Source organism: Manis pentadactyla, chromosome 4 (genome assembly GCF_030020395.1).
Source record: "Manis pentadactyla isolate mManPen7 chromosome 4, mManPen7.hap1, whole genome shotgun sequence".
Classification (NCBI taxonomy): Eukaryota; Metazoa; Chordata; class Mammalia; order Pholidota; family Manidae; genus Manis; species Manis pentadactyla.
In genome coordinates, this window is record NC_080022.1 from 184625127 (window position 1) to 184652408 (window position 27282).

The 27282-nt window shown below is 59.3% G+C and overlaps 2 protein-coding genes across 4 annotated transcripts in view; one reads left to right on the top strand and one right to left on the bottom strand.

Annotated features, from left to right (window-relative positions):
* MYO15B (myosin XVB) overlaps window positions 1–22308 on the top strand; it is a 30891-nt gene extending 8583 nt beyond the window's left edge. The window contains 50 exon segments of the mRNA XM_057501707.1: window positions 50–175; window positions 3640–3717; window positions 3963–4078; window positions 4166–4211; window positions 4355–4479; window positions 4893–5010; window positions 5264–5427; window positions 7248–7341; window positions 7976–8032; window positions 8332–8389; window positions 8615–8745; window positions 9409–9504; window positions 9812–10047; window positions 10130–10308; window positions 10532–10604; window positions 11020–11181; window positions 11329–11429; window positions 11535–11611; window positions 11733–11817; window positions 12022–12120; window positions 12278–12387; window positions 12497–12670; window positions 12863–12941; window positions 13111–13218; window positions 13292–13550; window positions 13629–13719; window positions 13835–14054; window positions 14425–14537; window positions 14734–14793; window positions 15539–15614; window positions 15737–15855; window positions 16032–16150; window positions 16224–16365; window positions 16606–16717; window positions 16817–16971; window positions 17363–17511; window positions 17675–17738; window positions 17829–17901; window positions 18303–18379; window positions 19352–19425; window positions 19514–19629; window positions 19722–19816; window positions 19918–19995; window positions 20109–20205; window positions 20361–20503; window positions 20714–20829; window positions 21163–21296; window positions 21398–21531; window positions 21651–21791; window positions 21908–22308. Coding sequence (XP_057357690.1) covers window positions 50–175; window positions 3640–3717; window positions 3963–4078; window positions 4166–4211; window positions 4355–4479; window positions 4893–5010; window positions 5264–5427; window positions 7248–7341; window positions 7976–8032; window positions 8332–8389; window positions 8615–8745; window positions 9409–9504; window positions 9812–10047; window positions 10130–10308; window positions 10532–10604; window positions 11020–11181; window positions 11329–11429; window positions 11535–11611; window positions 11733–11817; window positions 12022–12120; window positions 12278–12387; window positions 12497–12670; window positions 12863–12941; window positions 13111–13218; window positions 13292–13550; window positions 13629–13719; window positions 13835–14054; window positions 14425–14537; window positions 14734–14793; window positions 15539–15614; window positions 15737–15855; window positions 16032–16150; window positions 16224–16365; window positions 16606–16717; window positions 16817–16971; window positions 17363–17511; window positions 17675–17738; window positions 17829–17901; window positions 18303–18379; window positions 19352–19425; window positions 19514–19629; window positions 19722–19816; window positions 19918–19995; window positions 20109–20205; window positions 20361–20503; window positions 20714–20829; window positions 21163–21296; window positions 21398–21531; window positions 21651–21791; window positions 21908–21967 — 5709 coding nt within the window. The 3' untranslated portion in view covers window positions 21968–22308.
* A 2-nt stretch (window positions 22309–22310) lies between these two features.
* Window positions 22311–27282, bottom strand: part of RECQL5 (RecQ like helicase 5) — a 30999-nt gene continuing 26027 nt past the window's right edge. For 2 of the 3 annotated variants that reach the window (XM_036900063.2, XM_036900065.2), the window contains 12 exons: window positions 26577–26795; window positions 26254–26353; window positions 26080–26116; window positions 25906–25964; window positions 25744–25817; window positions 25296–25389; window positions 24838–24972; window positions 24073–24560; window positions 23837–23927; window positions 23393–23620; window positions 23112–23181; window positions 22311–23022 (listed from right to left, as the gene is read on the bottom strand). In XM_036900063.2, the coding sequence (XP_036755958.2) occupies window positions 22922–23022; window positions 23112–23181; window positions 23393–23620; window positions 23837–23927; window positions 24073–24560; window positions 24838–24972; window positions 25296–25389; window positions 25744–25817; window positions 25906–25964; window positions 26080–26116; window positions 26254–26353; window positions 26577–26795 (1696 nt within the window). In that variant the 3' untranslated portion in view covers window positions 22311–22921. Of the gene's footprint in view, window positions 23023–23111; window positions 23182–23392; window positions 23621–23836; window positions 23928–24072; window positions 24561–24837; window positions 24973–25295; window positions 25390–25743; window positions 25818–25905; window positions 25965–26079; window positions 26117–26253; window positions 26354–26576; window positions 26796–27282 lie in introns of those variants that run through there. The other variant, XR_008997456.1, reaches the window with a different exon arrangement.

Here is a 27282-nt window from a genome sequence, read left to right on the forward strand (position 1 = left end):
GGGGAGCAGCATGTGCAAAGGCCTGAGGGAAGCTTGTCCCACTTACCAGGCCACGGACCACACCTTCCTCCAGAAGTGCCACTGTCACCATGGTGGTCACCCGTGCTATGCCAAGCCCCAGCTGCCCCTTCCTGTCTTCACCGTGAGGCATTACGCTGGGACTGTCACCTACCAGGTATCAGAGTGAATCAGTAAGGGTGATGTGAACCTGGTGTCCCCTCCCAGAGCTGAGTCACACCTGACAGGTGAGAGGAGTGGGTGAGGGGAGGCCCCTTCCAACGCTTGGCCATCTGTCCCTACCTGGGCGCTCGGCCCCACCCAGTTCTGAGGGTGATGTATTGAGTTCTGGGTGACATTTTAGGGTGGGGCGAGTTGAGTCCTGGGGACTCTTCAGGCCAAGAGGGGCAGAGCATACTCGTGGGACCTGGCTCTGATGACTTCAGGCAGTCTACTTTTCTTTCTGAGCCTCCATTTTCTCATCTGTAAAATGGGAATGGGAATCTGCCCTATAGCATTGTCTTGAGGATTAAATGCAATAATATGGAAATGTCTGGGCAGGTGCCTGACATATACCAAGTGTTCACTGAACTGACTTTCCTGTCCCCTGTCTGAGTTTCACAGTGACTGCACACTGGCCAGGTGTGCTGAGGGGAGCAGCTTGGTATAAAGGGCAGGACCAAGTGACTGGTTTAAAGTAGGGCAAGTCAGGTAAGGCTTCCTGGAGGAGGCCACATGCTCTGGTTGCAGAAGAAAACATACAAACTACCCAGGAGTCATGCAAACCAGGAATACACGGAGCATATGTCAATTATACTTTAACAAGAATACAATCACATCTAAAACAGAAAGAAACCTGGAGGAGATTGAATAAAGGAAACCGAAACTATATTGAAGATCATAAAAGACTTAAAAAGGAAGAGACCATGGACAGCTACATGTAAGAGAATGAAACTGGATCACTGTCTAACCCCATACATGAAAGTAAACTCAAAATGGATCAAAGACCTGAATGTAAGTCATGAAACCATAAAACTCTTAGAAAAAAATATAGGCAAAATCTCTTGGACATAAACATGAGCAACTTCTTTTTGAACATATCTCCCCGGGTAAGGGAAACAAAAGCAAAAATGAACAAGTGGGACTATATCAAGCTGAAAAGCTTCTGTACAGCAAAGGACACCATCAGTAGAACAAAAAGGCATCCTATAGTATGGGAGAAAATGACATATCTGATAAGGGGTTGACATCCAAACTATATAAAAGCTCATGCACCTTAACAAACAAAAAGCAAATAAGCCAACTAAAAAATGGGCAGAGGAGCTGAACAGACACTTCTCCAAAGAAGAAATTCAGATGGCCAACAGGCACATGAAAAGATGCTCCACATCACTAATCATCAGGGAAATGCAAATAAAGCCACAATGAGATATCACCTCACACCAGTAAGGATGGCCAACATCCAAAGGACAAACAACAACAAATGTTGGCGAGGATGTGGAGAAAGGGGAACCCTCCTACACTGCTGGTGGGAATGTAAATTAGTTCAACCATTGTGGAAAGCAGTATGGAGGTTCCTCAAAAAGCTCAAAGTAGAAATATCATTTGGCCCAGGAATTCCACTCCTAGGAATTTACCCTAAGAATGCAGCAACCCAGTTTGAAAAAGACAGATGCACCCCTATGTTTATTGCAGCACTATTTACAATAGCCAAGATATGGAAGCAACCTAAGAGTCCATCAGTAGATGAATGGATAAAGAAGATGTGGTACATATACACAATGAATAGTATTCAGCCATAAGAAGAAAACAAATCCTACTATTTGCAACAACATGGATGGAGCTGGAGGGTATTATGCTCAGTGAAATAAGCCAGGCAGAGAAAGACAAGTATCAAATGATTTCACTCATACGTGGAGCATAAGAACAAAGCAAAAACTGAAGGAACAAAACAGCAGCAGAATCACAGAACCCATGAATGGACTAAAAGTTACCAAGGAGAAAGGGACTGGGGAGGGTGGGTGGGAAGGGAGGGATAAGGGGGGAAAAGGGGCATAATGGTCAGCACACATAATAGGGAGGGGGATATGGGAAAGGCAGTATATACAGAGAAGACAAGTAGTGACTCTATAGCATCTTACTACGCTGATGGACAGTGACTGTAATGGGGTATGTGGGGGGGACTTGATAATGGGGGGAGTCTAATAACCATAATGTAGGAACAAGCCCCTCGATGGACAGAATTAAGAGCCCTATAACAGACTCAAAAGCATGTAAAGGAACTAGATATGAGACTGAGGCAGGCTTTTAAAAACTGGTAAAATATACATAACATAAAATGTGCCATTTTAGCCATCTATAGCATACAATTCAGGGACTTTAAGTACATTTACAGTTGTGTAACCATCACAATTCCAGAACTTTTTCATCATCCCAAACAGAAATTGTCCCCATTAAACAGTAACTCCCCAACCCTTGGTAATCTAATCTACTTTCTGTCTCTAGAAATTTGCCTATTCTAGGTGCTCATATCAGTGGAGTCTTACACACACACACACACAATCCTTTGGTGTCTGACACTGCACTAAGCATAACGTTTTCAAGGTTCATCAATATTGTAGCAAGGGTCAAAATTTTATGACTGAAGAATCTTCCATTGTGTGGATAGACCACATTTTGTTTATCATTCATTAGCTGGTGGACACGTGAATTGTTTCCATGGCTATTGTGAATGCTGCTGCTGTACATGTGGGTGCACAGGTATCTCTTCGGGTCTCTGCCTTAAATTCTTTTGGATATCTACCTAGGGGTGGAACTGCTGGGTCCTGTGGTAATTCTGTTTACCTTTTTGAGAATCCATCAAACTGTTTTCCTCAGTGGCTGCAGCCTTTTATATTCCCACCAGCAGTGTATCAGAGCTCCAATTTCTCCACATCCTTACCAATACTTGTCATTGTCCATTTTTTAAATTATAGTCATCCTAGTGGGTGTGAAGTGATATCTCACTGTGGATTTGATCTGAATTTCGCTAACGTCTAGTGACGTCGCACATCTTCTCATGTGCTTCTTGGCCATTTGTGTATCTTTGGAAAAATGCCTCTTCGAGTCCCTTGCCCACTTTTGAATTGGCTTGTTTTTTCTTGATACGTTGCAGGAGTTCTTTACATAACCTGGATATTAATCCCACATCTGATATGTGATATTCTCTTGCAGTCTGTGGGTGGCTTTTTACTCTCTTAAGAGTGTCGTTTGCTGCACACAGTATTTCATTTTTATGAAATCCAGTTTATCTCTGTTTCGTTTGTTGTCTGTGCTTCTGGTTGTCGTAGTCAGGAAATCATACCAAGTCCAATGTCATAAAACTTTTTCCCTATGTTTTCTTCCAAACTTTTTATAGTTTTAGGTCTTACATTTATGCCTTTGATCCATTCGTTTTGAGTTAATTTTTGTGTAATGTGTGAGATAAGAGTCCAACTTCATTCTTTTGCATGTGGATTTCCAGTTTTCCCAGCACCCTTAGTTGAAGAAACAACGGTGGCCTCCTAAGTCCGTGGGAAGCGGCTGGATGGACAAAGGGCTGGGCCTCCCCACCCAGACCTCTCTCCTTGGCCTCCCCTCCCCTCCCCACATTGTCTCTTGCAGGTTCACAAGTTTTTAAACAGAAATAGGGACCATCTGGACCCCGCCGCTGTGGAAATGCTTGCCCAGAGCCAGCTCCAGGTGCCGCTGTCAGCCCTCTTGGGCCCCCTCGGGCCCCCTCCTCCACACTTGCCCCCATTCTGTCCTCATCTGGACGCTGTTGCCCAAGGGGCTCACCCTTAAGCCCCTGGCACCTCAGACCGTGGGCTGAGCTTGCCAGGGTCTGGACGCTGTGGGCTGGCCCACTCTGGTTGCTGGGTTGGGGGGCAGGCTGGGCTGTGGACAGGGCTGGGAGGCCAGCCAGCTCAGCCCTTCTCACCCCACAGCTGGTAGGCAGCCTATTCCAGGAAGCAGAGCCCCAGGCCGCAAGTGAGCTCAGCAAACCCACCCTGGCCTCTCGTTTCCAGCGGTCCCTGGAGGACCTCATAGCTCAGCTGGGCAGGTGAGAAGAGTGCCCCCATATTTGACCCTGGGGAGTTGAGTGGGGGAACCGGTCTGTGCCCAGGTGATGCCCGCTCCCACCCAGCAGGAGTCATGTCCACGTCGTCCAGTGTCTCAGCCCCAACCCTAGAAAGGTGAGCTCCCCCCGCACCTGGCCCCAGAGCCCTCCCACCCGTCCTGCCCTTCCCAGCCCCCTGCCCTCCTCTGCTGGGCCTTGCACTCCCCACAGCGGTAAGCCCCTCAACTCCGGTCCCTTGGCTCTGCCCCATGGCCACAGCTTCCCAACCTCTTTGATGTGGGACATGTGGCAGAGCAGTTGCACCAGGCGGGCACCCTGGAGGCTGTGTGTACCCGCAGTGCCAACTTCCCTGTGCGCCTGGCCTTCCAGACCTTCCTGGCCAGGTAGAGCCCCAGGAGGGGTCAGCTGATGGAATGGGCACCTCAGGGCCAGGACTCCCAAGGCAGGCCCCCTGGAGTGGACAGCAGACTTGGGGTTCCTTCAGGGTGGAGATGGACCCACTTTCCCAGGGGCCCAGGGCCTGCATGCACCCCTCCCTCCTTTGCCTCTTCTCCCCCTTCTCTCCCTCCTCCCCTTTCCTTTCACTACCCCTAAACCTCCAGCCCTGAAGACCTTCTGTATTCATGCACCCCTCCTCTATTCAGCAAACTTCTTTGGGTGCCTGGCACATAGTAGGTGCTTTCCAAATCATTGTTGAATGACTTAGGGACGGCATAGACACTGAGGGGCTCAAACCCTTTTGGACGGAGAGCCTTACTGTGCTTATCCCTACCTTGGCTCTCTGTCCTGGGGGCAGGTTCCGGGCCTTGGGGACACAGGGACAGAGAAAGCTCTCGGACCGGGAGAGGTGTGGTGCCATCCTGAGCCAGGTGCTGGGGGCTGAGTCGCCCCTCTGTCACCTTGGAGCCACCCAGGTGGGTGTATGGAGAGAGGCAGGCATGGCTGGAAAGGGAGAGGAGCATTCTAGAACAAGCTTAGGATTTCGTGGTCCTTCTGGGTGGTGCGGAAATCGAGCAGGGCTGGGGTGGCAGGTGCCCTGGGAACCCCAAAAGAATAGATTGTCTGGCTCGAAGAGAGGATGCCGAGGCCCCAGGAGAAGAGCAGAGTAGGCCTCTGCCCCCTGGCACCCATGCCTGGCCTGCCTCTGGCCCACGCCTCTGTCCCCAGGTCCTGCTGCGGGAGCTGGGCTGGCAGCAGCTGGAGCGGCACTGGGCGCAGCAGGGCTCCCAGGCCCTGCTCACCCTGCACCGCAGCCTCCGCGCCTGCATCTCCCACCAGTGCCTCCGCCTCCTGCCCCAGATGCAGGCTCGAGTGTGTGGACTCCAGGCCAGGTCTGCAGGGGTCGGGTGAGGATGTGGGCCTCCTCGAGGTGGAGGGGCAGGTCTGCCTGCCCCAGTGCCATCCATCAGCACTGACTCTTCTTGACCGCGTCTTGCCTTTACCTGTGAAGTCTACCTGGAGACCCCCAATCCCAAGATGCTCACTACCTCCCAAGGCCGCCCAAACCTGTGGGCTTGCCTCTTTCTTTGAGTGTTTTCTTTCCTAGTCTGTTCTCCACTCTGCATCAAGAGCGACTTTTTAAAAGCGTGCATCAGGTTGACGAGGCCCTGGCTCTCTCTCCAGCCTCTTTTCAGGCCAGACTTTTACACTCTGGGTTCTGGGTACTCCTGGTCCCTCCCCTCCTCACCTCACAGCATGTCTTTTCTCATTCACCCACCAGCTGTTGGTTGGGCTTCTCCATCTCCCCTAGGCCAGACATGGGGCTCCCAGGCTAGCTGGGAAGTTGGGTGCAGACTGTAACCAGCTGCCAAGCACCCCAAAGGTGATGATTAAAGCGCCGAGAGCCAAGTGACAGCTATAGACAGCAGGGAAGCCTCCAGAGAGGGGGCCCCCTTCGCCACTACCTGCCTCCAGAATGCTTTCCCCACCGCCAGGATCTCCATGCCCGTTATAGTTGCCCACCCTCCCCTCCCTCCCACCCCTGGCTCTCTCCAGTCCACGTGCTGTCTCTATGAACCTGCCTGCTCCACATAGTTCATAAGTGGACTCAAAAACCATTTCCTCTTATGTCTGACTTATTGCCCTAAGCGTAGTGTTTTCAAGGTTCAACCCTATTGTAATGTGTGTCGCAACTTCATTATTTTATGGCTGAATGATGTTCCATTGTATGGATACATCACATTTCGTTTATCCACTCATCTGTCAATGCACATTTGGGTTGTTTCCACCTTTTGGGTTTTGTGAAGCAGGCCGCTAGGGACATACATGTACAAGAAGTTGCTCAAGTCTCTGCTTTCAATTCATTTGGGTCTTTTATATCTAAGAGTGGAATCGCTGTTCATATGGTAAATCAAGGTTTGTCTTTTTGACGAGTAGCCTCAGACGGTTTCCCAGAGCGGCCACACCGTTTTACAGTCCCAGCATGTATGAAGGCTCCAGTTTCTCTACGTCCTTGCCAATACTTGTCATTTTCCACTTTTTGAATTATAGAAATCCTAGTGGGGGTGAAGTGGCATCTCACTGTGGTTTTGATTCGCATTTCTCTAACGACTGATGATGTTGAATAGAGCATCTTTTTATGTACTTGTTGGCCATTTAAGTATCTTTTTGGGGGGAAGTATTTCATTTGGAGAGATACCCATTCTAGTCATCTGCTTGCTTTTTAATTACAAACCTTTTGTAGTCGTTGTTGAGTTGTAGGAGTTCTTTATGTATCCTGAATATTAAACCCTTACCAAATGTGTTATTTGCAAATGGTCTCCCATTCTCTGGGTTGTATTTCCACTCTTTTGATAGTGTCCTTTGATGCACAAAAGCTCTACATTCATTTTAAATGGCTGCTGCTCAGGACTCCCTCACTGAGAAGTCTCGTCTTTCCGACATATGGAAACTTCTCAGAGATGTTATCTCCACCACGATCTCTCACTAGATTTCCAGTGACGCCGTTTTTCATTTGTGGAAGTTCTGCTTCTTAATAATATGCCTGACCGCTCTGCCAAACAGATTCTTGATTCGCATGTTCTTTCAGCGTCCTGTCCTTTCCCCAGTGCTTCTGTTAAGTACCGGAGGGCTGCGTTAGTGCAGTTCTTACATTCATGGCTTGGCTTGGAGGACTTGTTTGGACTCCTCGCCACCCCCTTCCCGCTTCCAGGAAGCGGCACCTCCGGCGGAGGGCAGCTCTGGGACAGCTGAGCACCATCCTGCTGGCCGCCCGGCCCGTGCTCTGGAGGCGGCAGAGATGGCGGGTGACGCGTTTGGGTGGGGCTGCTGCACGGGCAGCTCCGGGTAGAAGCCAGGCAGCCTTAGTGGCCAAGTTGCCAAGTCCTGACAGTGTCCACCCTCCGAGCCCAACTGCACAAGGACCGAGGCCCCAGAGATGGTTGCTGGTTGGGCTCTTCCCACTTCTCTCTGCCTGGCCAGGGCAGGCTGGGGCCTCCAGGAGGTCATTGCCTTCCTTTATCCCTGCCCATTCCCAGGGCCTCCCCTCCTGTCTGCCTGGGGTGCCTTCCCATCCCCTCCAGCCCTCCCTTGGGGCCCACCATCTCTCTTCTCCTCCCTGATGACTCCCATTGGAGGGCCATAAAGCAGCTCAAAGGTCGGTGCCCACATACTGCTCCCCTCGCTGGCTCCTCCCTGGCTGGACTTTGTCCCTTAGGATCATTCCTTCCCTTCTTCCTGCCCTCTTCCTGGTACCCTGGCAGACGGGCAGACGCCCAGAGCGCTAAGGCTGGTGCGGGCTCTGGAGGGCTGAGGGCAGGCGACTTGCCCCTTCGGGTCTGTGCTTGTTCCTCGGCTGCTGCCGGGCCCCGGGAGGAGCCGCGAGGGGGCTCCTGGTGACTCCTCACCAGGCATCAGCTCTTTCTGCGTTTCTCCCAACAGATTGGGCATTGGCGTGGCTGGCACAGCAGTGGGGCCTCCGAGGAAGCGCGGAGCATGGTAGGTGGCCAGAAGCTGGAGGGTGTCCACTGGGTTGGGACCTGCCGAACCCGCATGGTTTGAGGGGCAGCATGGGCTCTCAGGATGCTGCCATGGGTTCTGTCTCCAGGGCATCCACTGTGTCCCTGGGAAGAGGCCTGGGGTGCCCTTGGTTTCCCTCTGAGGGCTCCTGGGCCCTGTTTGTTTGGGTGCCCAGAATCAGAATCCTTGGTCTCTGGAGGGGAAGTTTACAGTCCCGGGTGAGGAGGGACCCCGTCTCTGTGCCCCTCCCTTAGTACCTGTCAATCACTCTCTGCCAGGAGCTGGGGCGTTTGGAGGTCCCGGCTGAGCTGGCCCTCATGCTGAAGACAGCAGAGGGTGAGTCTTGACAGGTGTCCCTCTTGCCGTGGTCCCTTCCCCAGTCTTTTTACTGTGCAGTGGGTCTGTCCCTGTCATCCCTCCCCTCTGGTGCTCTGAGCCCCCTGAGCTCACTGCCCAGGTCCCTGTGCATCAAGGGTAGAGACGATGATAAGGGGTGGAGGTGCTGCCAGAGCCAGTGCCTTACCTGGGTGTCTCCCGGCTGCCACTCGGTGCTGTCCGCAGGCCGTCAGCACGCCCTGGTCCAGAACATCACGGAGTCCATGCCCCCGCAAGTGCCTGTCCGGCCCAACCTGACTCTCCCGCCGGACACTGACCAGTTCCCCTTCTCCAGCTTCGTCTCCATCAGCTTTCAGGTGGGCTTCGGCTCTTCCTGCCTGAACCCTACAGTGCCCCAGATGTTAGCCCCTGCCAGACAGGAGCTGTGTCTGTTCCTCTCTCTTCTGCCACCCTGTCACAGAGGGTGTGGCTGCATGGCTCGGAAAACCTCTGCTGAACCTAAATGTCTCTGTCTGGTGTTGGATACATGATGACACATGATGCCGCACCTTAGTTACACCTGTGGCATTGCCCTACCATTGAAGTTGTGTCATTAAAGTGTAATGACAAGGCCGACTGTCCAGGCTGCAGTGTTGGACACAAAAGCAGGATGCAAAATGCCTTAGTTTTGTGATAGTTTTGCATTTAGAGAAGGCTCCCAATTTTATTAAAAACAACAGTGGGTGGTGATGTATGTATCTAAGTGCAGAAAGGAACTAGAAAAAGGCTAAATGTTGATGTGGTGTGTCTAGTGGTAGAAGGTTAATGGTGGTTTTCATTTGCCATCTTTTTCTGCGTTTTCTGCATGCATGGACACCAATTTTCTAATCATAAGGAGCAGTTAAGATGTGTTCTGAAGATTGTTTTCCTCACCAGCTTCTCTCCCTCTCTGAGGCTGCGTGGCCCCATGCTCCCCCGGACCTCCCGCAGGTCAGCACAGACCAGCCCCTGCTCAGTGCTGTAACCCTCCTTCCCTGCAGGAGCCATCCCTACCTAGCCCCGGGCAGCTGCTGGCCAAGCCCCTGACCCGACTGGATGGTGAGAACCCTCAGCATGCCCTGGATATCAACAAGGTGGTGAGTGACACATCGAGGAGGGGACAGGGTGGTCCATGCAAGGGCTGGCCCCCGGCCCCTGGTACTGGCTGGGCACAAGGAAGCCTGCAAGTCCTGTGTCTGTTCCTCTCTCTTCAGCCACCCTGTCACAGAGGGTGTGGCTGCATGGCTCGGAAAACCTCTGCTGAACCTAAATGTCTCTGTCTGGTGTTGGATACATGATGACACATGATGCCGCCCCTTAGTTACACCTGTGGCATTGCCCTGCCATTGAAGTTGTGTCATTAAAGTGCACTGACAGGCCAACCGTCCTGGTGTGTGTCTGCAGATGCTGCGGCTCCTGGGGGATGGGGCCCTGCCCTCCTGGCAGGAGCAGACCCTGGCCGAATACCTGGTGCGGCAAGGGCAGCGCCGGCCAGGGCTGCGGGACGAGCTCTTCAGCCAGCTCGCGGCCCAGCTCTGGCACAACCCAGACGAGCAGCAGGGCCAGCGTGGCTGGGCCCTCATGGCCATCCTGCTCAGCACCTTCCCCCCAATGCCCACCCTGCAGAAGCCACTACTCAAGTAAGGGGCCAGGCGTGGGGGGTCTGGCTGGGGGGGTCAGCGGGCCTCTCGCCCCCATACCAGCCCTGTGCTATCCCCACAGATTTGTGTCTGACCAGGCCCCCAGTGGCATGGCAGCGCTGTGCCAGCACAAGCTACTGGGGGCCTTGGAGCAGACACGGCTGGCCCCCGGGACTGCACGGGCCCACCCACCCACCCAGCTCGAGTGGACAGCTGGGCGGCGACGGGGCCGCATGGCGCTAGATGTCTTCACATTCAATGGTGATGCACGCCTCCGGCTTAAGCCTCCGCAAGCCTATAGTGGAGCCAGCCCTGCCCCAGGCCCTTTCTGGACCCACTTCCTGCCTTAGCCCTCCTGCTGTACAACCTTGAGAACCCTGATCTCCCTTCTGTCCTGCCTCTGGGACCCCATGGGGACAGCAGACCTTTCTCAGGGTGGGCCCTACTGTCCCTCACCCTTGCCCCCGACCCCTTGACCTTGCAGAGGAGTGCTACTCAGCTGAGGTGGAGTCCTGGACCACAGGGGAGCAATTTGCCGGATGGATTCTGCAAAGCAGGTGTGGGGGACTGGGGGCGGTGGGGGAGGTGGCCAGCACGGACCACTTTCCTGTCTTCCTATGTCCTCCTCCTCTTGCCAAGCACCTCCTGCAGCTGCTCCCCCAAGGGGCCAGGTGGCAGCAAGGTGTGAGAAGAGAAAGGCAGGGTCCAGACAGTGCACTCAAGATGCAAGCAAGCACAGAGATCACACCGATCCACTAATTAGGTAGCTGATAGAAGTGAGCTCCTCAGCCCACAGAGTAGAAGGATGAGAATTGCAAATACCAGAGACCCGTCCAGGTGAAACCAGCACCCTCGCCAGCTTCCCGTCGCCCTCCGCAGCCCCCTTCCCCACGGCTCCCTCAGGTCCTCGCCCCTTTGGGTGGTCGTCTGCCTGGCTGACCGCTCCCCTTCGGCTCGCCCCATCCCGCTCAGAGGCCTGGAGGTGCCCCCCCGCGGCTGGTCGGTGTCACTGCACTCCGGGGACTCCTGGCAGGACTTGGCTGGCTGCGACTTTGTGCTGGACCTGATCGGCCAGACTGAGGACCTGGGAGACCTGGTCGGTCCCCACAGCTATCCCATCGCCCCCCATGGCTTGTAGGTGCCTCCCCAGCACCCCTGTCCTGTTGTAAGCCTCCTCCAACCTCACGGGGCCAATCCCCACAGCAGCTTCTACACGTCGCCTCGGCCTGGGCACCACGCCCTGCCAAGGTACCCCCTTAGCTGGGCCACTGTCTCCTGCAGAGCCGAGAACATCCCCCCTGCCCCTGGTGTCCAGGCCCCCTCGCTGCCCCCAGGTCCTCCTCCAGGTCCAGCCCCACCACTGCCCAGCAGGAGCCTCACAGGTAAGGCAGGAAGTGGGCACACGGAGATAGACAGGATGCTGGGAATGGGGGTGCAGGAAGTCCCATGCCTAAGAGGGCGACAGTAACCCTCTTCCGGCCCCACAGGCGAGTCCCGCACCTCGGGGAGCCTGGACGGCTTCCTGGACCACCTCTTCGAGCCAGTCCTCTCCCCGGGCCTCAGTGTGAGTGTCCTGCACACCCCCCATCCTGCCCCGTCCCTACTCCCCTGGGGCCTCTGCTGCCCTTTCCTCTTCCTCAGGGCTCTAGCTGTGACCCCGTGACATATGGCTTCTGTCCCTTCAGGATCTGGAACAAGGCTGGGCTCTGAGTAGCCGCATGAAGGGAGGCGGCGCCATTGGGCCCATGCAGCAAGGCAGCTACCCCATGGGTGAGTGCAGGGAGGGCCCAGCACCCATCCAGTGTCTCTCGGCCTAGCAGCATAAGCAGGCATGGCCTGGGACCCCCCAGGTGGCTGGGGTCAGAGCTCCAGTAGGCACCCTGGTGGCCCATACTCTTCTCTTTGCCTGGGGCTGGAGGGAGGTGGTCTGTGGGCCCAGGTAGGGACCGACCTGGGAGGGCTTTGTTCCCTCAGTATACCCAGGGATGATGCAGATGCCTGGATACCAGCCGGCCATGATGCCTGCCCCCGTGCCCATGATGCCAGCCATGGGTGCAATCCCCGCCATGCCAGGTGCGGCTGGGCCAGGGGCACCCGATCCCTTCTCAGACAGGGACTGGAGGAGAGAGGCTCCTGCCAGGGGTCAGAGGGCACAGTGGGCAGAGGGCTGCGTGCACGTGCAAGCTTGGCCGTGGTGCTCACCTGCCCTGTCCGTCTGCCACACTCACAGCCATGGTGGTGCCACCACAGCCACAGCCACAGCCCCTGTTTCCCAACGTGGATGCAAGGCAGCTGGCGGTCCAGCAGCAGAGCTTCATCAACCAGCAGGCACTGATCTTGGTGAGAGTGGGCACGGATTCTGCACAGGGCCCTTGGATTGCCTGGTGGGGCCAGGTGTGGGGTGGGGCCAGGCCAGCTGTTACCTGGCCCACCGCCCCACTTCCCTCAGGCCCAGCAGATGACCACCCAGGCCATGACCCTGTCCCTGGAGCAGCAGACACAGCAGCGCCAGCGCCAGGCTCAGGCCCCTGGGGCTGCCTCCCCGACCTCACCCGCACCTATCGCCCCCAAATCCAAGAAGCCCCTGGCCCCCCAGAAGGAGCCAGAGCATGAGCTGGAATTGGTGGGTGCCTGCCTGGGGCTGAGGAGTCGGGGCTAGGCAGATGGCAGGCCCAGGGATGGGAGATGCGGGACCAGGGGGCTGGAAGGCGCAGAAGGTTGCTGCCGGGCCTCAGGCCCAGAGATGGCGGGGCTGGCTGTGAGTATGGCAACTTGGCCGGAAGGCCTGCTCCTTCACTTCCCCTTCCTGCAACAGGAGACCTCACAGGAGGCTGAAGCCAAGCCCTGGCGGCCCAAGAGCTTCCAGCAGAAACAGGACTATTTCCAGAAGATGGGTGAGGGTGCTTGGGGTGGCAGGCCCTTGAACAAACTTGGGCACCACCTGGCTTGGCCAGGGGATGGTGGGGCAGGTCTACTGTGCTCCCCTGGGTCAGTGTGGCCTGTCCAGGAGCCCCAGTGGGCAGGCCAGGTGGAGGGTAACACGGCCATCTGGGGCTCTTACAGGGCAGCAGCAGATCAAGGTGAAGATGGTGAAGCCTCCGGCCAAAGTGCAGATCCCCCAGCAGGAGGAGCAGGAGGAGCAGGGGGAGCATGCAGAGGAAACGAGAGCAGGTGGTGGGGCGACGGGGGAGGCCAGGCCCCGCGTTTCTGCACAGGGTCTCACGTTTCCTGTCCTCCTGGTCAGTGCCGTCCCCTTCTCCTCCCCCGGTTGTGAGGAAGCCACCGACACCAGGCGGGGCCAAAGCTGCCCCGAAGGAGGCTGAGGCTGAGCCGGCTTGGGAGGCCGGGCCTGGCGGTGGCGGCAAGCCGTCCCAGGGCAGGGCGGCGGTGCCCAGATCGAACCCTGCGCCCCAGCGGCCTGAGCCCAGCAGGGAGATCCGCAACATCATCCGCATGTACCAGAGCCGCCCTGGCCCCGTGCCTGTGCCCGTGCAGCCATCCAGGTGGGTGCCAGGGGGCGGCCGGGTGGCCTGCTCCCCAGGGAACCGCCCTGTGGACTCATGAGGCTCCTCTTCTCTCAGGAGGCCCCCCAAAACTTTCATAAAGATGAACAACCCTAAGGACGAGGCTCTGGCGAAGCTGGGGATCAATGGTGCCCTCTCGTCCCCTTCGGTGAGGCCCCATCCCAGCCAGGGCAGGGCTGCTCTGCTCGGAAAGCCAAGGCTCTCTGGGGTAGACCTGGTCTTGCCCCTAGACACTGCCGTGTGTGTTCTGTGTGCCTCCCCAGACACTGCCCCCCAGCCCAGGCAAGGGCCTGCCACCGGCTGTGGCCCGTCGGCCCAAGGCCCCAGCACAGCCCGGGCTTTCCAGCTCCATCAAGGAGAAGCAGGGGCCCCTTCAAGAGCTGTTTGGCCAGTCCCCACCCACTGCCCAGGCCCCCCCACCTCCACCAGCACCCCCACTGCCTCTGCCCGGGGATCCAGGGAGCCCTTCAGCTGAGCACCGAGGTAAGGAACCCCACATCCCTGTGCGGTGGGCTTCAGTGGGGCAGGGGCAGGATTCCCAACAGCTTCTCGGTGCTCCGGGCTGAGGACAGCTGCTGGGCATCCGGCCTTCGGAGCCGTGAGCAAGGGGCCCCGGCTTCTACATTCCTGTGCAGGGCAGGGCCTGAGGGACTGTCACATATCGGGTGATGTCCTTGATGCCTGGCAGCTCTGAGAGGAATGTGGTGGCTCTGCTGACACGGTCGGGGGGCCCCATACCTGTCAGGGGCAGCAGGGAGTTGGAGAACCAGAAGCAGAGGCAGGACATGGGACCATGTCGCCTCATCGTCTGGCAGCTCCTCGCCTGCTGTTCTCTGCCTCCTCCCTCTTCTAGGCTTGATGGAGCCCATGGGGGACCAGGGCGTCCCCACCCAGCTGCTCGTGCCTTCTGGCAGTGTGTGCTTCTCCTATGCCAGTGCGCCCTGGAGGTTGTTCCTCCGCAAGGAGGTGGGCATGAACACTGGGCCGCAGCCTGGCCTCTCTGAGCTGGGACCTCAGCCTCTCCTTGGCGCACTCAAACACTGGGGGTGCCTCCCCACTGCCCATCTCCTCAGGCGTGGTTCCCATCAGGGCCCGGAGGCAGGTGGGCGGGGTGCTGGGCAGGGCCTCCTGCCTGTTCTCACTTTCCCATGCTCTTCTGCAGGTGTTTTACCCCCGGGAGAACTTCAGCCACCCCTACTGCCTCAGGCTCATCTGTGAGCAGGTGAGAGCCTGGCCCACCTGTGGCAAGCACAGGCTGCCTCCTCCCCGGGCCGGGTTACCACCGGCGCGACGGCATAGCCATAGCCGCACCTGTGGGGCACTTGCCAGGTTTCAAGTCCTGCCTTCATTTATTTAGTACTCACAATACCCCTAAGAGGAAGGGCCATTACCATTTCTGTGCCATCCCCTCAATTTTGCTATGAACTCTAAACTGCTCTAAAAAAAATGTCTTAAAAGAAAACCCAGCATGTTTATCGAAGGGAAGATATATTAAACAAACACACAAATAAAAAAGACAGCTGATCTTATTCATGAAAAAAAAAAAAAAAAAGAGTAAGGGCCATTATTGGCCTGTAATGAGGATTCAAAATGAAACGTAGACAGTCCCAGCGCGGGCCCTGGCACACAGCAGGCGCCCATGCTTGCTCCTTTGCCGCTCTGGATGCTTCCGGGGCTGTGCCTCCTCCCCCGCCCCAATTCTGCAGTAGCTTCCTCTCCTCCCCCAGGTTCTGTTGCTCCCGGGAAGCTTCCCTCTGCTGACCAAGGGACAGTAGCCCAACTAGTGCAGGCAGTCAGGGTGGCAGATGGGGGCTCCAGGGGGACATGGCCCTGGGCTTGGAAGTGCCACATCCCTCCCTGCTCCACCTGTGCCCACGGGGCATCACAGCTTTTCCTCCATGTGTGGCTGCCTGCATGGTGCACTCTGGCCTTGGGACCTGGCGGTGACCACCTGGCTCTTCCCCCAGATATTGAAGGACACTTTTGCTGCGTCCTGCATCCGGATCTCCCAGAATGAGCGGCGCAGAATGAAAGAGCTGCTGGGTATGGACCTGGGGCCCTGAGGTCAGGGAGCTGGAGTGCTGGGTCTGCCCGGAGGGAGAGAGCGAACTCTGGGGTTATTGTGAGGGAGCCTGGGTACAGTCTGGGGCCGTTCCTGCCCTCAGGAAACCTGGAGGTGAGCCTGGACTCACTCAGCACCACGGAGGACAATGTCAAGAAGCGCATCGTGGTGGCCGCTCGGGACAACTGGGCCAATTACTTCTCCCGCATCTTCCCTGTCTTGGTCAGTGAGTCTGGGGGTGGGGCTGGGATGTCAGCACCCCGGGCAGGATCCCAGGACACACTGCAGCAGGGAGAGAGCTGCAGCGCGGGAGGGCCCCTGCAGAAGGATGAAGGGCAGCACTGGCCCTGAGCAGGTGGTGGGGACCCAGGAGCACGTGCCACCTACCTTCTGGGCAGGGTGAGAGTGGCAGCGATGTCCAGCTGCTGGGCGTGTCCCACCGGGGGCTGAGGCTGCTCAAGGCGACCCAAGGCTCTGGCTTGTACCCAGACCAGCTGAAGACTCTCTGCTCCTACAGGTGAGCGTGGGCTGGGGGTGCAGCGTGCAGGGGGTGAAGAGGGCCTCTGGCTCATGCCCCTCCCTGTGCACAGCTTTGCTGAGGTGCTGGGCGTGGAGTGCCTGGGCAGCTCCGCCCTGGCACTGTCCCTGAAGAGTGAGCAGCTGGTGCTGCACACGGCCCGGGCCAACGCCATCAAGGCCACGGTGGAGCTGTTCCTGGGCGAGCTCAGGAAGGCAAGTGTGGGCCGCGCGGGGCCTCCGCCGATGCTGCCCTGTGCCCTGTCTGGTTTGGCTGGTCTTAGAGCTGCCAGCCTAACACCTTCAAGCTGCCGGGGTGGGGCTGGGGGTTCAGGCTGGGTCCCTGGATCTCTGGGTGCCGGGTGGAAAGGAAGCCAATGGGGGAGGACCAGTGAGGCAGGCGGGAGGCGGGGCCCAGGCCAGCCGCTCCCTCCCCACTCACCTGCCTGCCTGCAGGACTCTGGCTACGTCCTTGCCCTGAGAAGCTACATCACTGATGACCGCAGCCTCCTCAGCTTCCACCGTGGGGACCTCATCAAGCTATTGCCAGTGGCCACTCTGGAGCCAGGTATCCCCAGGGGCCAGCAGGGAGGATGGCAGCGCATGGCAGAGCCTCTGAGTGGCAGAGCAGCCAGGTGGTGAGGCGCCATCCTTGGATGCCTTTTAGGCTGGCAGTTTGGCTCCGTCGGGGGCCGCTCCGGACTCTTTCCTGCCGACATAGTGCAGCCAGCTGCTGCTCCAGACTTCTCCTTCTCGCCAGAGCAGAGGAGTGCCCGGCACAGGGGTCAGCAGCAGCATGGAGAGTGGGACAGGGCATCGGAGGTGAGGAAGACAGGAGCCGCAGAGGCGAGGCCTAACTAGAAGTCAAGAAGGAAAGGGCTCGGTTGCCCCAGATTGACCAGGGGCCACCCTGGCACCTGGTGGGCAGCACTTGGTCTGGTGCTGTCTCTCTGCTTCTCTCCATTTCTTGCCTTGTCTCCCCAGCAAGACTGTGAGCTCCCTGTGGACAGGGGCTGGGGGCACGTCCCGCCCATGTCAGTGCAGCACCACCTAGCAGATGCTCAATAAATGGCTCTTCGACTCCCCTGGCTCCTGGTGGTGTGCTCACTGCAGCTGCTCCTCTCGGGCTGGGCAGGGCTGGGGCTGGGGCTGGGCGGGGCCTCTGGACAGGCCAGCGGGCACTCGAGTGGCTCTAGGTCTTCTGTGCTCCCAGCGCCCCAGACGCCCCTGGAGTCAGGCACTCAGTGATGAGTCAGAGGCCACCAGCTTGCCCCACTCTGTGGCCTACATCTCTCTGTCCACGGACACCCACAACTATACCATGCAGGAATTTGCCCTGAGATACTTCCGGAAGCCACAGAAGTGAGTGCACTGGGCTCACCCCTACGCCTGCTTATCCTTAGTCTCCCTGAAGTGCACCCTCTGCTCAGAGCCACCAGGCTAATGCTCTCAGTACCCTCCCTACACAGCCTGGGATGGGGGCGGGAACCCAGCAAGCAGGGCTGTCCCTTCTCTGCCCTCTCAGGCTGGACCACAAAGGTGGAGGTGCTAAGGGGAAGTCCGTGACCAGCCTGGTGCAATACACCAAGGTAAGGGGACCAGGTGGGCAGGAGTCAGGCCAGTGGACCCACCTTCTGGCCCCAAGGACTCAAACCACAGCCCAGCCTCTCTGGCCACAGGCTCCCATCCAGGAATCGCTCATCTGCCTCAGTGATGAGGACATGAACAGGCAGGCTGTGGGAAGCTTTCAGGGTGAGTGGCCCCAGTATCCTGGGTCCCTGTGTCTGTGGAGCCTTGGACCTAGGCGCCTCATTGCCTTCTCCTCGAGTTCGCCAACTCGGGGAGGCTCACTGGTGGTTCCTGTAACCCATAGCCTCACCCACTTCTGCTCACGCCAAAGGGCTCGTGCGCTATGTGGAGTTGGGGCTGGAAAGCAGCAATGGGTCCGGCTGGCTAAGCACTGTGTGTAGCCGAGGGTGCCCACAGAATCTCTCGAGTTGCTTCCTCATCAGAAAAGCTGAGATGCCACTCTGTCTGGCTCACATGCATTTTGGCAGCAAGGAGAGATGGCAGGGGAAGGCCCTGTGCGGTGACCACACGAGTTAGAGCCAGGCCCCCAGCCCAGTTCACCATGTTTCTCATCCTACCTGCAGCTCTGATGCAATTTATGGGAGACCAGTCTAAGCCCCGGGGCAAGGACGAGATAGATCTCCTGTATATGCTGCTGAAGGTGAGCCAGAGCTGTGTATGCTGGAAGCTGCAGGGAGATGCTGGGGGCCCTGAGGGAGCGGCCCTGTCCTCTTGCTGGGCCTGAATGGGATCCCCGTCCCTTGGTCACTATTCACTCAAATTACCCAAAAGTATTTCCTGAGCACCTGTTCCCTGCTGGGGGCACGGCAGTGAACCAAGCAGGCTAAGTCCCCACAAAGCTTACAATTTAGTCAGAGAAGACAGACAGTAAACCATGGCGCAGTGTGTGAAAAGCACTGTGGGGGATGATAGAGCAGGGGGAGGGGCTATAGTGCAGAGGGCTTGGTGACAAGGTGATGCTGGGGAAGAGATCCCAAGCCGGGGAGCGAGGCACACGTGCGCTGGGGCAGTGCACATGGGTGGAGAGACAGGCGGGGGACAATCCCAATGAGAGGCTGAGCTCAGCACCACCGAGGCCAGCATGGCTGGAGCCCAGATGCCCAGGGAGAGTGGAGGGTGAGGCCCGGCAGGGACAGTGGGTCCAGGTCACAGCAGGCATTATAGGCTGTCAGGACTCTGATTTTTTGAGAGATGGGCAACCACTCAAGGGTTCTGAAGAGACCTGGCTTACATTTTCCAGGGATGCTCTGGCTGCTGTTTGCCACTCTGGGGGGTGTAAAGGCAAAAAGACGTTATTGCAATGATCCCAGGTGAGAGATGGCATGCAGAGATCAAGGAGATAAGGGGAGCCAGTGGAGGTGACTAAGACAGGGAACAGAGAAAGAGGACAGGGCCATGCACGGCCTGCAAGAGGTGAAGACAGTGACTTCCTGACCAGTTGTGCAAATGTTGTTAAACTAAGACAAAGACCAAAAGGTGACCATTGATTGGGCTGTCACCTTGACTTGGTCCCCAACTGTTAGCAGGATTTCTGACTTCAGATCCCTCACTGTTCCCCAGTGCACTGCACTGCAGCTCTGCCCCTGCCCACCTGCCCTTCCTGTCCCCACAGCTGTGCCGGGAGGAGAAACTCCGGGATGAGATTTACTGCCAGGTCATCAAGCAGGTCACAGAGCACCCCCGGCCGTGAGTGTAGGGGACTGGTGGGGAGGGGCAGAGGGCAGCCCAGTGCCATAGTCCGGCCAGCCTGAACCCCAAGCTCTCTGACCTACAGGGAACTCTGCGCTCGAGGCTGGACCTTCCTCAGCCTCCTCACTGGCTCCTTCCCACCGTCAACCACGCTGATGCCCTATGTGACCAAGTTTCTGCAGGACTCAGGCCCAAGCCAAGGTGCCTGCGAGAGGGGCTTCCACCTTGGGGTCTTGGCTCCTTGGGAAGGGGTTTGTAGATGCTCATGACCCCAGTGTGGCTCCTCTCTGCAGAACTGGCCCAGAGCAGCCAGGAGCACCTCCAGTGCACGGTCAAATACGGGGGACGTCAGCGGCTGCCCTCCCCTGGTGAAATGCAGGCTCTCCTGGTACTGGGGGCACAGGCGACTGGGCATCCTGGGGCTCCCTGATGGGAGGCAGCTGGGGCCTCTGTCCACTGGTGGACTGACCCTGCAACTTGCCTTGACAGAAAGGGAAGCCGGTCCACCTGCTTCAAATTCACATGCCTGGGGGTGTGGATTACAAGACCAATATCCGGACTTTCACGGTGAGACTGGGGCCACCAAGGGGGGGCTGGGGAGTGGACGGGAAGCTGTGGGCGTCAGTCCCGGGGGCACCCTACCCTCTCTCCCCCCATCACGGCCCTGTCCACATGCCCAGGTGGCAGCAGAAGTGCTGGAGGAGCTGTGCCGGCACATGGGCATCATGGACCCCCAGGAAGTACAGGAATTTGCCCTCTTCCTCATCAAGAGGGAAGGTGAATTGTCTAGCCTGGGGAGGAAGGGTGGCTTGGCAGGATTCAGGGAGGCAGCTCACCTGGCAGGCCCACCTGTGCCCACGGATGAGGCAGTCCCTACACTGGGGCTGGCCCTGGGCACTGGGGCAGGCTGTGGACCTGAGCTCCCCATGCAGGCGGTCTGGTGCGGCCCCTGTGGCCCCAAGAGTACCTCAACAGCGTGCTGGATCAGGATGTGAGCCTGCACAGCCGGAGGCTTGGCTGGGAGACACAGCTGCACTTCGATAATCCCACTTACATCAGCACCCACTACAGCCAGGTCAGCACCCCACCCCCCGGCCCTGGGCTGCTCTGCCGCTGGTGGTTTGAGCACCGGTCGCAGTTTGAGGGCAAGTCCCTGCCTGGGTGGGCGACCTTCCAGCATCCCTCCCCACCAAAGAGAAGGGATGGTGGCAGGATGGGGTTTGACCACAGGAGCCACCAACCAGGGGGCTTCGGGACACAGCTGCTCACTGTGCTCCTCTCCCAGGTGCTGAGGGACTACCTGCAGGGGAAGCTGGTGGTCAGCACCCTAGAGGAAGCCCAACTCGCCAGGCTGGCTGCCCTGCAGCACCTCAGCAAGGCCCATGAGGGACCCCCCTCAGAGTGAGTGGGAGCACAGCCCCTACACCTCCCCCCATGCCTCTTGTCTTGTCCCTCCTGATGCCGAGCCCCACCTCAAGGGCCTCTCCTTCAGTTCACCTTCGCCCCCAACACCCCAGCCCAGGTCAAGGCCACTTGACCTATACACTTCATGGTCCTAACCAGATGGGCCTGGAGCAGTGGAGGCTGTGTACGCCTGTCCTCCCAAGACCCTCAAGGGCAGGGGCCACGCATCATTCATGTGTCCGGATCCCCAGTCTCACCCACAGTAGCTACTGGTTCGTTTGCTTAGCACCTGCTGTGTACCCAACCTTGACTGACCAGGCTGTGTCCTAGGCAAGACCTGCTGGCTTACTTGCCGAAGTCGCTGCCCTGGCAGGTGAACCTGGCCGCCATCAAGAGCCTGACAGGCCAGGAGCTGAGGCAGCTGCGAGGACACAGCCCCAGGGACGCACAGATCGGCTTCATCAGTGAGCCTGGGGCCGCAGGAAAGGGTGAAGGTGGGGCCCGGGCTGGGCAGGACCCAGGTCCCCAGTGGCCAGAACTCCTGCCCCAACCCCTCCCTTCCCAGAGACCGTCAGCCAGCTGCCCCTCTTTGGCTACACGGTCTACGTGGTGCTGCGGGTGAGCAAGTTGGCTCTGCCCGGCCCCGGCCTCTTGGGGCTGAACCGCCAGCAGCTGGTCATCATGGACCCCAGCTCCCAGGTGGGCCGGGCTCCTGCCTCCATGCCCGCCTGGGCACCCTTGGGCCACTCCTCTCCCGCCACCCACACGGACCCCTCCCCTCCCAAGGGGCCAAGCTCTGCTGTCTTTGCTGCCCCCAGAGACTGTACTGCTCCATCACCCTGAGGGACCTGCAGCGGCTCCACCTGCTGAGCCCCCGGGAGGCAGAGGGGCCTCCTGGCCTGGAACTCAACTACGGCTCTGTGGAGAACCCCCAAACCATCTGGTTTGAGCTGCCGCAGGTGAGTGGTGCGGGCCCCTGACCAGCCTGGGAAGATGGCGAGTGCCTCCCCCAGGCCCCGGGTGCTTGGAGCCCAGGGGTGCGGGAGCCCCGCCCTCAGCAGGCCTGTGCCTGCAGGCCCAGGAGCTGAAGTGCACCATCGCCTTCCTGCTGGAGAGCAGCAGAGCTTCTGCGTAGTGGCCGGCTGCGCCCAAGGGGAGGAGCGGATGGCCGGAGGAGGAAGGGGCCCCTCTCTGGCCCAAGACCACCAGGAAGGTCTCTCTTGGGGGCTGTCGTGCCATTTTGTTTGGGACTTCACTGCCTGGCTGTTCTGGAACCTGAGACGATGATGCACGGGCTGCTGCAGTGACATCAACCGGGAGAGTGGCGAGACTGGGAGGCGGGCCTGGGCCTGGGAGGGGGCTGCAGGAACTCGGCTGGGCATCTGACGTTGCTCAGTCTGAAGGAGATGCCCACCTGGCCCCAGGCCCCAGCTCTACATCAGCAGGTGCCGAGGAAATAAAACTCCCGAGGAAAGGGCTGCACGTGCGTGTGTGTCAGCACAAACAGGGCTTTATTCCTCTGATAAATGTCTCCATCCAGCCTGGCCTTCCTGACAGGAGCCGAGCAGGGAGCAGGACCTGGCTACTGCCCCCCTACCCACGAGCTCTGCATGTGGGCCAGGCTGAAGGCTGGCATCACAAAGGCAGGGGTAGTGGGCGGGAGACCCAAGGCTGGCGGGGCTCTTCCTGAAGAGACCCCAGTGCCTTGGACAGGCAGGCCTCGCCCCCAGTTTACAGCTAGTTAAGCACAAGAGGTGGAGGGACTGTTCCTTCTTGCTGCCACCTCCTAATCTGGGGACCTGGCCCAGAAAACCCAGCCATGTGGCCTAGGAGAGGCAGGGAGGCTAGGAGAAAGAGGACCTCAGGCCTTGCAAGCAGGAGAAAGACAGGCTGGCCTCTGGCCTCTGGCCTTGATCTGGGAGGCATCCAGAGCCATCTCCAAAGCAAGGTGTGGCCAGCAGGGTGAAGACCTGAGAAAAGTTGATGCCCGGCGGCAGCAGGCCTGTCCACCTTCCCCATTCCAGGGGAAGGCTGAGGGGGGCCCACAGCAGAGTCCAGGGAGGGTGGCGGCCCCGGTGGGCGGCAGCCGTCACCTCTGGGGGTCACACAGCCCACTCCAGTCAGCTTCACTCTCGCACCGAGTCCGGCCATGGAAAAACTGCTCGATGAGGTTCTGGGCCTCTTCCTTCACTACAGGGTCAGGGTGGGGAGAGTGAGGGCCGGGCTCCCCCCTGCAGTGCTCCCCACGTGCCTCCAGGCCCAGTGATGCAGGCACTCACCACTCCCGCCAGGAGAGCTCTTCTGAGTCAGGGAGTGCGAGAGGTGGCGGGCAAAGGCCTTGAACAGTTCCTGGGAGGCAGAGGGTAGAGGAGCAGAGAGCACAGAGCCCTGCCCTGCTCCCCGAGCACCCACGACCCACAGCCTGACCCAAGACCAACGCAGCCTCTGGCTAGGCTGCTTCCTCCCTGCGTCCTGCGGTCCACATTCCTACCCCACCCCGCCCACTCACTGTACCCACTGGCCAGGAGCAGGGGAGGGCAGACCCACCCTCCTACCCTACCTTGGAGGCAAACTTGCCCTCCTTATAGAAAGGGGTCAGGCACTTGACCACAACATTTGCAGCCTCCTTCAGGGAGATGCCAGGAGCTGGGAGCTGGCAGGAGCTCTGAGCCATGGGTTTCCAGGTGCCCTGATCACCGGTTGAGATACTACTGTCTTTGGCCTTGACTAAGACGGAGACGTCGGCTGAAGAGCAAGGCCTCTTCTGCGCGCAGCTCTCGGGGTTCTCCTGTGCAGGACCACAGTGCAGGGTCATTCTCGGGCTCCCTCTCACTGGCCCTCCCTCCCATCCTCTGGAAGCCTGGGCCACAGCACCCCCCGGCTCCCTCCAGCCCAGCCCATGTGCCCCTGGGATGATCTTGCCCAGACCCCTAGCGCAGAGCAGAGCAGAGGCAGCTGGTCCCGGGGCGCCTCCCTCTCACTGCGGCCTGGTCCCGGCCAGTACCTGCGGGGGCCTGGGCCGCTTGCCCTGCCGTGTCTCCTCTGTGGGGGTACGCCGACCCTCAGGCAGCCCCTGGTCTTGGAGTGAGCAGGCCCTGTTCAGAGGGCAGAGCAGGCATCAGAGCCCCAGGGACCAGCCGTGCCCTCGGCCCAGCGGCCTCCGTCGGCCTGAGGCGCCCAGCCGCTTCAGAGGTGTTGCCAGCGGGGATTCCAGGGGACCTGGGCATACTGTGCCCTCACCTCAGCGCCTCCCTGGGGCGCTTCTCAGTCTGAGGGGGAGCCGCCGAAGAACCCAGGGACCCATCCCTCTCTCCTGTGTGCTTTTCTGTGGCAGCTGACAGGCGGGGAGGCGGGTGCTCGGCCCCGCGGCGGCAGAAGTGGGCGACGTTCCGAGGATCCCCGAGGGCCGCTGCGGCCAGGAGCTGCTGCTGCGTCTCGGCCGGGGCCTGGGCAGCGGGGCTTCCCCTAGAGGGGCCTGTCGCCTTCTCCCCGGGGGGGGACACCCCACGGTGAGCGCCACGTCCAGGGGCCTCTCCTCTGGGCCCAGGCCGGGGCTCAGCCCTGTCCTCGCCCTGGAGGCCGCAGGGCCGGCTGGGGGGCCTCTGCTCGCCTGCCCACACAGGCTGCGGGGCTCGCTCCTCAGTCGCCATTTCCTCCATGAGCTCGGTGGCCGTCTGGAATGGGCCGGAGCCTCTGGGGAAACCAGCTCCCCCTCGCTTGGGTTTGAGCTGAGGAGGAGAGGGTTCTGACCACCGGGCCCTCTTGCAGGCCGTCCCTGGCTGGTCCGGGCACAGCTGTGCTGGTGGGGCTCTTGGGAGTGGGGGAAGCCAGGCGGACGGGGGGAGGGCTGTGGGGGCTACAGAGGGGCAGCTGGCAGGGCAGGGGTGCCCTGGGGCCGGGGTGTGATGCCAGTAGAGGGCACAAGGCTATGCCTTCGCTGGGGGCACAGGGAAGTGGTGCTTTTCTGCAACCCAGCTTTGGAGGGGACACCAGGTCACTGCTCACCGAGTACACCTGGGAGGCTGGCCGGATGTCATGCTCGGTGGGCTCTGGGGGCTGGGCCTGGGGGCTGCAGCTCTTGGCACCGCACGCCCCTTCATACAGCTGCCCGTCCCTGGACGCTCTGTGGATCTCAGCCACCTGAGGCAGAGACAGGTGGGGACGACGTGGCTCCCCTGGCTCCTGAAAGCCCCCAACCCAGGCTTTCCCTGAGCGGACTTCTGTGGCCCATGGCTGCGGGCAGCCGGACACTGGACAAGTCGTAGTCCCCATGGGGTTGGCTGGAAATACCGCCAGCTGGCAAAGGAGGGAAGTTGGGGTCCCCCTGCTTAAGTGGCCTCCCGGTAAGGAGTGGGTAGGAGGGCACGTTCTGGGCCACAGGGCGCGCAGGCAGCCCGGAGTGTGCAGGGGCTGCCTCTCCCACCCTAGCCACAGCGTGCCCTGCCCGCCCCCGCCCGGCCCACCTTCTTCAGCACACCGGCCTTGTACAGGTTGGCCACCTTGGCGTTTCGGAACATCTCATGTTCCAGCTCCACAGCCTTGGCCTGGAGGGCAGGTCTGCGGGTAGGAACGAGCACCAGGCGTGAGCTGGGCCGGAGCCCTCTTCCTGTGGAGCTCTCGTTGGGTGTTGACTGTAGGCCTGGTGGGCAGGGCCTTGGGCACAGGGATTCCGCCCTGGACTCTGGGCGCCCTGCGGCTTGCTGTCCTTCAGCAGCCCCGGCAGCCCCTCAGTCATGGCTGAGCCTGCCCCCTGGAGAGGCTGTGGGGACCTGCCAGACCCCCTGAGAGTAGGACGGGTCACCAGCTGGGGAGGGGGGTGCCCACACAAGCCAGGTGATGAGGATTCCTGCTGTCTACAAAGGACCAGGAGCTTGGGAAGCCCTCCTCAGCTCCATGACCTGGGACACTCACCCGTCAGTGGTACCCGTGGCCTGACGGTTACTGCTCAGAGCCTCTTCCAGAAGCCCTAGGCAGTGCTCACGGGCCTGCACAGGGGAGGGAAGTCGGTCACACCAGCCTCAGTGTCGGGGGAGAAGCCTGAGAGGCAGGTGTGAGGGGTTGCCCACCTCTTACCTTCACAGTGAGCCTGGGGATCTTCCTGCTAGAAGCTTCTTTCAGGGGACAGTCCTCATCTGAGGGGAGGAGGGATGGGCCCTTCCACTCTCTGACGTATGCAACCCCTCCAAGCCGTCCTTCGTCACTACCCTGGGGACTGCCCCCAAGCCCCCAGGGGTACTCTGTACTGACCTGGGGGTACAAATTCTTCTATCTTGGGTTCTTTGCCCTGGAATACAACATGGAAGGCCCATGAGGTATCCTGCCCCTGCTGCAGGACAGTTTCCCGTCCAGCACCAGGGAAGGAGCTTAGAGGAGCGTGGGGGCAGGGAGGGAGGGGGACAACAGGGAGCCCACGCCCTTCACCTTGCGTAGACTCATCTGCTTCTGGTAGAAGAGATTCCACTCCCGCTTGTGGGCCTCGTCTCTGCCCTCGTCCCCGCTGCCTCCAGAACCTTCGTCGTACCTAGGGGAGAGGCGGGGCCTGAGCAACTCGGCCTTCTCAAGCCTCTGCTGGGGCAATGACGTCCCTGATGCCGCGGTGGCTCAGGTCAACACCAAGGCCCTGGCCCCAGTATAGCCTCCAGGCCAGGGGGTGGGCTGTGGCACCAGGTCTGGCCTTGGCACCAGGGGAAGAATGCCAGGCTATTTCCAGGGGGTTGGGGGCCCCTAGCTTCATGGCCCCTCACCTGCTGAAGCCCCCATAGCCCCTGCGGCCTCCCTCATACAGCTCAGGGTCAAAGCCGTTCCCCTGGGAGGGCCTAATGCAGGTTCGGCTCCAGCTGCTTTCGTGCTCCAAGGCGTCCAGCTGCTTCCGCACGGCCGCTGGGTTCTGGCAGTGGTCACAGCCTTCGGTGCAGGTGGGGGGCGCATCCCCAAAGTACTTCGCAATGGCAGCATGGCGGCACCTGGAGCAAGCAGTGTGGCAGAGGCAAGGGGTGAGGGACTCAGGTCGGCCAGCACGTGTTCCCCCAAGGCCTAAACGTGTCAGGTATTGTACTAGGCACCTCACACTCCTCAGCTTATACAAGCCTCACAGGCATCGTTTGGCTGCCCATTTTACAGATGAGGACAGTGAGGTGAAGGGGTTTTCTCAAGGTCACATAACACCTGGGAGACTCCAGAGGTGCCAGGCTGTGACCCCCATTCTGTCCTGCTTCTCAGTGTTCCTCCCCTGGGCCCTGGCCTCCTGCGCCCCCGTCCTCTGGCACAGGGGTGTCCTGGGAGGAACTAAGGCTCCTCTGCTAAGGCGAGGCAGATGCTGACTCTGGGAAAGCACTTGACTTTACAGAGGCTACTCGCTCTTGCCTGTGACAGTATGAGCGCGCTGGCCCCTAGGGCTGTAGTGCAGAAGGGCTGGGTGAGAGGACACTGAGGTGCTCTGCACAGTGTCTG